This window comes from Urocitellus parryii, chromosome 1 (assembly GCF_045843805.1).
Source record: "Urocitellus parryii isolate mUroPar1 chromosome 1, mUroPar1.hap1, whole genome shotgun sequence".
In the NCBI taxonomy this organism is placed as follows: Eukaryota; Metazoa; Chordata; class Mammalia; order Rodentia; family Sciuridae; genus Urocitellus; species Urocitellus parryii.
In genome coordinates, this window is record NC_135531.1 from 262,443,871 (window position 1) to 262,454,939 (window position 11,069).

General features: G+C 39.8%; 1 protein-coding gene across 1 annotated transcript in view; it reads right to left on the reverse strand.

The window, feature by feature from the left end:
• Bard1 (BRCA1 associated RING domain 1) overlaps positions 1–9,511 on the reverse strand; it is a 70,818-nt gene extending 61,307 nt beyond the window's left edge. Inside the window, exon 1 of the mRNA XM_026402362.2 lies at positions 9,267–9,511. Coding sequence (XP_026258147.2) covers positions 9,267–9,409 — 143 coding nt within the window. The 5' untranslated portion in view covers positions 9,410–9,511. The remainder of the gene's footprint in view (positions 1–9,266) is intronic.
• Between the last annotated feature and the right edge of the window lie 1,558 nt (positions 9,512–11,069).

Consider the following 11,069-nt stretch of genomic DNA (forward strand, 5'->3'; position numbering starts at 1 on the left):
AGAGAGAGAGAACGTTTTTAATATTTATTTTTTAGTTTTCGGTGGACACATCTTTATTTTTATGTGGTGCTGAGGATCGAACCCACCGCCCTGTGCATGCCAGGAGAGCGCGCTACCGCTTGACCCACATCCCCAGCCCCGCAAACATGTATTTCTGACAATTAAGTAGCCATCTATTTCTCACAGATGTCATGTCCAAAAAAAAAAAAAACAGTCACTCTCAATTCACAGCAAGTTGATTGCTTTGTTCTTTCAGCAACTGCAAACAGAAATCATCAAGCTGGCAGTCCATAGACTAAAAGATATTCACTTCATTTAGAGAAGACAGAAACAAAATATTCCCAATGTTGTCCGTCAAATACCTGCTAACTTTGATAGTGCTAAGAAGCCGCCGGTACTACCTAATAAACACACATCAAAAACACACATCACTACAGCCAGTGCATATTATGCGGCAGGAGCACCCAGAGAAGTAAGGCTGTGAATGGATGAACATTATGTGCACTAGGTTTATAACGCCAACCCCAGGATCTCCAGGTATTTATACTATCATTATTCAATTACCTTTGCACACATACCACATATCAATAAAAATAGTCCTGCCCATTTCTTGAAAGATCAAATGCAACACACTGCACATTTTAATAGATATAAACATTAAAGTGAAATTGAGCTTTCAGAAAGAACACAAAGAACTGAGTACACAGCCACAATATTATTTCTCAGGCTACTGAAAAGGGTGCTCACTGACATTATAAAACCCATTACTTTTTAAAAACTCACAATAACTGATTTTTCCTCCACACTACATAGAACATACAGATAAAAATATGACTTCTGTGATTCTGGCAATTAAGATCATCTTTTTTATACAATGTTCAAACTGCCCTAAAATTTTTGCTCATTATTTGACCTACGAAAACTAACCCCTTTTTTTCAATCGAGTGTGCTGAATTTTACTTCACTGTAAGCTTTGCCTCTTAAGATCTAAGTGTGATATTATCACACTTTCTCTTATCACAATACCCTTCCTCTTTCTCTTTAATTTCATCACCCTTGCCAATCCCAATTGCTCCCCACCTGAGAAGATTCTGTTCAGCCTAGTAGTTCCCTGCATTCCCTATCCAGCACAGGCTGCAGGTTTAACTCCTCAGAACCATTTTTACCAGTACTTTAATACCGCTGAGCTCTTCAACACTGATGAACACCAATCTCCAAAGCTAGACAAGTTAGAATCTATTTCTTCCTTGCCTGCTAAGGCTATGAAGAACCATGATAAAAAGATACACAAATTTATCCCTAAAAAACTGGCATCTTCTTCAACTTTGTATCTCACCAAAGTGATGTATTAGATGAATTAGATGATCCTTGAATAAACAAACCAATAGATACCCATTTAAAACAATCACCATGCTTCCAAACCTCCTTAACCTTACTGGACTCAATGGTATGAGCTTGTGACAACCTAGACACATTTCTATGACTTCACTAGTAATCTTCCCTTTCCCCAAGGTCTTCACTCATTCTTCCTTCTTCAGATGGAATACTTTGTCTCTAGCTTCCAAATCTTCCATGTGTCCTAAAGGAACTCATTATCATTAATTATGCTTCTTCTTTCACTCATACCTAAATATGCACAGGTAATCTCTCCCCCTACCTAAAAACCACTTCCTTTTGACTCTGCCTCCCATTCTACCTTCTGACCCAGCTCCTGCCAGTCTTGAACAAATAAAAGCTCTAAAGTAAGTGCTCTACACCAGCAGACTCCATCTCCTTCCCATTTTAGCTTTTCCTTAGCTGCTACTTTTCCTACCTCTGGATGTCAGCACACCCACCTCCATGCAGGCTCAGCCTCCTGGCTTTCTCTGTTGATTCTTCATTCAGTGCCTTGATTCTGCTTCCAAAACTTTAAATTGACTTCTTCAGATGAGTCTGAACCCTTTATCTATGGTTCTTACCCTTCACCCTAGCAATAAGATGCTATCATGTAATTAGCAGTGACTTAATATCTATGAATAACTGATCAGTAGAACTAATTATTCTAATTAGTGAGCTAGATGACTTTTTTGAGGTTGTTAATAGATGAGGGAAATATGAATGAAAAGCATATGCATATCTGTATGCTTGGGACCAGGCAGAGACTGGGTAGTGCCAATTCTCAATGGCGTTCAAGAGAAGATGATAGAGGGCAGACAATGCACAGAGGTGGCACCAATCTATACCAAAGCCAGGCTTTTTGAGAATGGCTAGGGCTTTTAGCTGAGAAGATGCCATGAAATAAAAGAACTTTTTTTTTTTTTTTTTTACAACTAGGAGTTATTGACCAAAATTTTAAATGCAACCAACTTTATTTTTCTGCAGTGGTGGGGACTGGCCTTGTGCATGCTAGTGGTGGGGACTGGCCTTGAACACTCTAACACTGAGCTACAACCCCAGGCCAAATGTAATTCAACTAATTCCATCAGGAATTCATGTGTGTATTATTTTCACTTTTTAAAATTTTAACAGTAAGCCAGGCATGGCGGTGCACACCTGTAATCCCAGCTACTTAGGAGGTCCTGCAACTGGGACCCTGTCACAAAATAAAAAAATCAAGAGGGGCTGAGTGTATAATTCAGTGCACTCCTGGGTTCAATCTCCAGTACTGGGAAAAAATAATGTAACATTAAAATTTTCTTCATAATCACTAACACTCTACCCATGCCATCTTTTCTGTCACTGCTCCTTAACAAAAGTCCTACTCTGGTGAAACCAGTGTCTGCAACAATTCTCAAGTATCTTATGTTCAATTCCAGCCCCAGGAGTTGCCAACACATTACCCACTTAATAAAAATGATGCTAAACAAATAAGCACAGGAATTCTTGGGGTTTTGTTTCCATGCCATCATTTATGCAAAATTCGCATCAGACACCAGAGAAAAATAAAGATCATGAAGTTGACTATGTGTCGCTCTTTCCTAAGGAAATTGTAATCTAGCTGGATGGTTATAAAAACCAAATTAATATATGACTTGAGAGGAATAAAACATCATAAGGTTCCAAAAATATGAGCAATAGCATTCCATTCCATGTCATTATCAATTATCAACTAAGTTGTTGGGTTTTTGTTTGTTTTAATTTTAACTGATTCTCTATTTTCCTTATCTCCAAATAGATTATAGCCTTTCAGACAAGAAACCTTGAATTTCATTTATCTGAGCTCCCCAACCCAGCATTACCTGCCCAACACGGTGCTACATGAGAGCAAATTTCAGTAAATCCTTAATGAATAAACCAAATAGAAGACTACATACAAAAATGTATTTGTATTAGCAATTCCTTTTTATCCTTAATCTATTTTTCTGTTTTATATACATAAATATTAGAATAAAAAAATCCAGATGAGTAAGACTTTACTTGCATGAAACAGGATTTCTGTACCTTCAAAATTCAACTAAACTACTTTCTTCCCATCTTCAGTCATACTTCTATAACTTTTTAAAAGTTGATTTGGCTAGATCAGTGCAGTCAGTGGATTATAATTTAGGGAAGAACTAAGTTGTGAGAACAAATAATTTTTTAAAAAAAGATCCTACTGATATAAAATTTTCCTTGAAAAGAAAAAAAGACTCAGTTTAGATTACAAGACTGAGAATTATTTTTTAACTGAATGGCTCCCTAAGTTCCTATAAGAAATCAAATGCTATTTAAAATTAGGCAGGACAACTACCTCAGTGCTCTTACATTTTAGAGAATCCCCAAAGTATTTTTAAGTCATGGACCAATGTGTTTTATATGAAAATGTACAGTCTCTCCAAACCAATCAAATAATTTGTTATATTTATCTTTAGGAGAATAAATACACAAAGTCTTTAGTAAGTATGGTGATGGATAATGACATGGAAGCATCTTGTTCAATATACTTATTTTTTACATATACTTATTTTTTTCTTTTCAAGTAAATCACATGGGAAAATTCAAAATCTTATCAAACTGTTTAATGTCAATAAATGTTGAATGATAGAGTCAAATATCCCAAAAGTCAAATGGGCAACAGAAGTCTGTCTTTTAACAGGAAATTAATATAAAATCTAATTACTATAGGAGAATCTACTATTTCAGTCTCAGAGAATACCATGTATGCCTGACTTAAACAGTATTGGCTATTCCATCTTTTATTCTCTTTTCTCCAAAGTAAAGCAATGTCTAAGTAACTGCTCTTCTTCCTGATCTTTTAAAGCCCCATCTCTTCCACCTGACATTCAAATATTAAGTGTACATGGCTCACACCTAGGCATTCCTCTCTTCTCTTCTCCCCCTTAGAAGTGGTCCTTCAATCAGCATTTATATGCATCAAACTTCCTGCTGCCATCCTAAAATCTCTCCTGAATCCAGACTTGCTTAACAATAACTTCACTTGTAAAGTCATTTCCTATGCTATGGGGGACAGTATAAAGGGTCATCAGCTGAGTGCAGTGGCTTGCACCGGAGTTCAGGAGTTTGAGACCAGCCTAGGGACCACATCAAGACCTATCTCAAAATAATTTGTTAAAAAAAAAAAAAAGTAAAAGAAAAATTTAAGAAAGGGTGTCCACATGTCTTGTATGTTTCTCCAGCAGTCATGCTATGTAGGTGTTCACCCATTACAGAACTGTGGGTATGGTGGATTTAGCTCTAACTCCCAAAAGAAAGACCTAGATCTACAAATGCCCTGAGGCCTAAGTCTCCGCTCAGTGTGAGTAATTAACCCCAGAAACCTCAGAAGGATTCCTGCAGATTCAGGTGAATTAACTAGGTCATTCTGGTATTACCATTTTGTAACTGTGATCCTACCTGATCTAAATTTTTTCATGATTTAAGAAACACTAAAAAACTACATGTCTGGCACTGTGGCAAAAAATGTAAACCTGTCTTTATGAAATATTTAGTATAATCGAAGGAGACAAACATCAATCAAAATATCACATAAATAAATAAATCCCACAAAACATTAAATTCAAATTTGGAGGATATGATGCAAACTGAACACCAACAATGTGTGTGCTCCTTTTTTGTGTACATTAATATTTTTTTAGTTGTTAATGGACCTTTATTTTAATTTATTTTCAGTGCTGAGAAACAAACCCAGTGCCTCCCACATGCTAGGCAAATGCTCCACCACTGAGCTACAACCCCAGCCCTACATTAAATTTTGATAAAAAGTTTTACCAATATTTTACACCCAATAACACTAATAATTACGAAACCTGCAAAGTGCAGACAGGTTTTAAAGGTAGCTAGTCCCTGTTCTTCATATTATAGAGAAAGACAACAGAGTCCAGGAAAGCTATGTGAATTGTTTTCTGTAGGAAATTAACTACATGAACAAATGGAACAATCTGTATCAATCTGATCCTGTCTTAGCTTCATTTATCCTACAATTCTTTTTAGCACACTGTCATTTGTTAATAATCCTCCCTCTCATTATTAGAAATGGCTCCATTTATAGAAATCTATCCATACCTCAAAGACTAATTCAGAAGTCCATGAAGCTTTCCTGCACTGGACCCCCACCCAAAGTATGCTTCTCCACATCCCCTTGGCCTTCATCACAATATACCCTGAACTGTGTGTACATTTTACCCCTTAAAATTAAGTATACATCCTGTAAGGGTATAAAATTCATCAATGCTAACTAATATACTGCTTCAGTGATTTCTTGTTATTCTAATGAATAACCAGCACCAGAGCAAACCAAGGGGAGCAATCATTCCATTAAAGGATCACTGGCCCATTAAGAATGCCTCTGAACATTCAAAACTCCTAAACAAAGATAAAAGCTGAATGCTGGAGTCAGGAAATCTATCCTTTATTTATGAGTATTAATTCATTTAATTCCCATAACAACCTGGCAAGGTAAAAACAATTACTAGCTCATTTTGCAGATAAAGAAAAGGAAGCATACAAAGATCAAATAACATGGCCAAAATCATTGAAGGATTTTAAATCAGAGAGTCTGATTCTAGAATCCATGCTCAAACAACCACTGAACTAGGCTGCCTCAAAATATAAAACAATACAAAATTAATTTTGATTGCCTTTTAAATGACAAGGGTGATTTGGGGGAGGGGGGACCCACCTACTCTAAGCTATAAAATCACATTTTAGCTTTTTATTAAAAAAAAATTGTAAAGCCCAATATAGCATTGGGGATGAAGTTCAGTGTTAAGAGTGCTTGCCTAGAGCACATGAGGCCCTAGGTTCAATCCCAGCACTGCAAAAAATAATAACAAAGGCCCAAAACACAATGGTCGTAAGTCCAAACCACCCTACCCACAATTTATGACAAGAGGTACTTAATTAATTCACAAAACTCCACCATATAACGCCTGGGGCTTTTATAGGGCAGCTCCTATTACTATTTCCTGCTTCCTGTAGAAATACATTATTACTATGCTCTCTGCCAGCCTCTCAATTGATAAGGTCTTCCTGCCTCATTTTTCCAAATCTTTAAATAGCTTCTATCTGGTTGTGAGACTTGGCCCTAACACAAATGTCACATCTGGCCTCTTGAACACTTTCATCAGCTTCACCTTAAAGCTATACTCATGTTAAAGGTCAAGAAAGGATGCCCTGTAATATAGCCAATTCACCCTCACCAGCAAGTAATGCTTGCTGCAAAACAGATCCAATGTGCTACACAAGACAGGTGACAGCTGGGAACACCAGATAGATGACAGCTGCAAGCTGAATGTGAGGGTAATCGGGGTAATCACTAGCCCACTGGATAGAACTTTGAAACTCTGTAAAAGGACATACTGACACAATTTCAAATAACATGACACTGCTTTGAATGGTGGCAAATGAAAGCAAGAAAGAAGCGGGCCACCCTGAGTCACTACCTTCCAGCAATAATGTCACACAGCTACTAGGGCAAAGACAGAGATAAGAAGAATATATTTTCCCCCTAAGGTAAGGTACAACAGGCCATCTTTGCTCACTATAAGTAGTTCCAAACTTTCAAGAGGGGAAAGCAAAATCACTTCTAAATATTAAGTGCCATGTGATATAAAATTTTAGATCAAAAAATTTTTATATTTAAAGATATTTTTCCTGTTAAAACTGAGATGGCAAACTATATTGCCTGTGGGCCAAATCAAGCCAGCAGCCTGTTTTCATACAACTCCCAAGCAAAGAATGGTATTCACATTTTTAAGGGATGTAAAAAAAACAAAAACAAGAATAGAAACAAGGGCTTCAAAGTCTAAAATATGTACTGACACTTTACAGAAAAAAACTGTGGAGCCTTATGAGAATATACACTCTAAAAAAGTTACAGTTCATCCACTGGTGGTTTATAATATTAAATTTAAAAAAAACGGAATTCAGTATTATTCTCTCACCAACTAGATGAGAGATATTAAAAAATCTGGGGCTATCTCTCCCCCTGAAGATGGCCCACATTCTCCCTGGAGTGCGTATTCCTTGCTTTACCCCAAAGGCTTCTCCTTTTTATGAGATTTATTCATTCTCCCTTGAGTGTGTATCTACCTTCCTAAATAAACCTATGTTTAAAAAAAAAAAAAAAAATCTGGGCCTAGGTACTGATGGCTACCATCAGACCTTTGGCTCTTCCTGTTTAGTTCATTCAGAAGCAGAGACATCTTTTTGTACTTTTATGACACTTATTAGTTATCATTTACTCTATGATAATCACCACTCAACAATTTACATGTATAATTTCATCTATTTTCTCCCCTCTCCACACAGAATATAAGGTCTATAAAAGTTGTTTGTCTGCTTTGTTTATTACAAAGTCCCCAGAGCAGTATCTGGCACCTTGCAGGTGGTCAATAAAATTTATTATAATTATTATTAATAAATTCTTGCAGGAGAATGAGCTCATCATTACTTACACACAGAGAATGAACTTCTTGGCTCATTCAATAATGTCAAAGCTGGAACATGAACTCAGGCAGTCTACAGTCTAAGTAAGTGAAATGCTATGTTTCCATTCAGAAATTGGTCATCTAAATGTTTAACTTAGAGTACTGACTATTAGGGCGTGAACTACAACTGCTTCTATTATTGCTTCTACAACTGCTTCTATTATTGCAACTAGAAATGCTACTTTTAAATTTGTTATTCTCAGACGAATGACCCATATGTTTAGGGAAAACAAAGACACACAACTCAGAATATCCTCATATATTCATTCTAGCAAAAATGCCACTGTTCTTACGAGCCTAATGATGTCATTTTGTTAGATATAAAGTTTTTGTAAAACAAAATATTAAGTGCAAAATTTCTGTGACAGTTAAGTCGTTTTTATTTTTAAAGAAAAAAATATCTGTGCATGTAACACAGCAATAACTGAATTCTACAAGTTGGAAATCAAAGGGAAAAAAAATCAAAACGAAGTCCAAAAGGAAATACTGTTGTGACAGTTAAAAGCAGAAAGTATGCCAGGATGATCCTGATGCAGAAATACTCAACTGTGCATACAACAGTTGCTTAATAAATGCTTTTAAAGATATGAAAAAGCCCTTGTTGGAACTCACAAACCTTCTTGGATTCTATACTAGAAAGGGCTACAGGAAAAGCAGCAGCAAGAAACACCAGTCGTTTAAATGATGCCTTTGGAACGAATACGCAGTCTAAGAGGGGAGCTAGAAATGTGGCTCGGTGATACAGGATATCCCAGGCCTAATGATCCAACCAAGGAAAGGAAAATTAGAATAGTAGTGCCCATCACATCGTTATTGTCAATACGCCCCTAACAAGCGTCTCCAACACTCCACTCCATTCCCCTAAAGTTGTTATGAGGAAAATGTCCAAAAGGCCAGCTCAGCAAAGACTAACTACCCTTCAAACTTCAAGTTCCTCTATAGCGGCCCCAGCCCTGGGCATTCCGGGTTCAAGGGCGTCCCACCTTCCTGGCACCATAAAACGCGCCAAAGCCTTAGCCCCACCCCAGCCCTACAGGTTCAAACCCCGGAGGTGGAGCCAGGGACCCACAATTTTGGCCACACCTCCAGGCACTTCTGCAGCCCGCTAAAGTTCCAGAACTACCCTTTTAGTTCGGTTTGGAGCAAGAGGCTGAAAAGCCGGCTGGAGAGGATGGGAATGGGGACCTGGGCGGGGACGACTAACGCCAGATCGCTGGGGCAGGACTAACTGCACGCCGGCCCGAAAGCCGCACGGGAACCTCAGGAGGAAACGGGAAGTGGGAGAGGACCCTCGAGGGTCGACCATGCCCCGAGCCACTGCCCCAGCGGCCATCCCCTGGAGCCAGGCTCCGTCTTTACCAGCGCGAGCAGCGCAGCAGCTTCTCCAGGCGGTCGAGCGCGGCGCGGCTGTGGGCCCAGGCCCCGTCACCCGCCGGTTCCATGTCGGGCGCGGGGCGAGGCTCGTTCCCGGAGCGGACCCTCGGCTGCCGGCTGCGCGGCATCGCCTAGCTGTCGCGGGAAGGGCTCCTTGGGGGCCGAGGGGCCAGGCGGACTCCAGCAGCGTGGGGCACACTGCTGGCCCGGGAACCGACCCGGTCGACCCGTTCCCGCGTCTGGGCGGGCGGGACGCCGGGGGGGCGGAGCGGCCCAATCGCGCTGAAAGTCCCGGCGCGCGGGGCCAAGGGGCGGGGCCGCGAGGGCACGCTGCGGGCCGAGTGGGAGGGGCCACGGAGGCGCGCCTGGAGTTGGCGGGAAGTGGGGCCGGCCGCTGGGAGAGGCGGAGCCCAGGATCTCTGCCAGTCCACGGTTCTCTCGCCCAAATTTAACTCACTGAAAACCACCAATGGAGAAACTTTTCGTTGCCATTAACTATAAAGAGTGCCCCTTAGGACGGGAGGTGTCGCCTAGGTAGAGCGCTTGCCTAGCGTGGACTTGAAGCACTCTTGATTCCCAGCACCACAAAGAAAAAAAAAAGTTTTGCCAACTGTTGAACTTGGAAAAGCTTTGTGACAATGCAGATAGCACTCTCTTTTTCCCCAAAGAAACTAACTTTTTCTTTTCTCCCTCTCCCTACCCCAATGTGGAGTATAAGAGCCAATTAAAAACAAGGAAGGATTCTATCTCATTTTATTAAACTAATTGCAAAAATCTCTCCAAATGCATGTTTAAGAAGTTCTGGCTTACTTTACAATATGACAAAATTTCAAAAAGCATTTTGCTTATTAAAGAGTGTGTTTACCTTTTCCATAAGGGTCATGTTTTACAAATAACACCAATGGAGCACCTGTCCATTCTCCACCCCAATTCATCACCAAGTCCATGTTTTTTGTTTTTTTCCCCCAACCTTCTCTTTAATGCGCCCACTTCTGTGTCTCTTCTGCAGCCCCAGTTGTCTCATCCTCACATGTGCTGACATATAAAACTTCAACTGGCACCTGCTTGTCCACCAAGTTCCCTCCTATCCTAGGAAATATCTAAAATATTTCCAAATGCAAAATTCATCTTGGCACTTTATTCAAACTCTAAGGATATTTCCCTGCCCTTTGATTCACATGACCTATGATGCTTCTCAAAACATCCCCCACCTAATAGTGTCCCACCCCTACAGGACTTTCCTTCAAATAAGGACCTGGCTGCCTCTGGGTTTTTGCACAAAGATTCAGTTTGGAATCTGGACTTGTCCTCTTCCCCATGTTGACCAAGACTCATTCTACCCATCTCAGCTCCCAACACAGCCTTTCAGATGTTTTCCTGGTCACTCAACTAGATTCTTTCAAGTGCTTCCTATCATTATAATCTGCATACATAGATATATATATGAGTATATGTGTTTCCCCCTCCAGTCCAAACCCTCCGAAAGATTGGTTGTCTGACCTGATCCCCGGTTAGCAACAGCCTGTAACATGTAGTGCATGACTCTAAATAGGTCTTAAGGATTGGAATCACTGGACTACATTTACAGCAGGCCTGCTTTGCTCCACCATCACTACCACCACTGCCACCACCATAATACCTGCTTTAAGCCTCCAAGGAACACTATGAGTGAGTATTGTATCTGTTTTGAATTGAATATTTGGATTTACCTCAAATTTACATGTGTACATCCAGCCTCCAGAATTGTAAGAAATACATTTGTTTTGTTGAAGCCATCAAAACTATGGT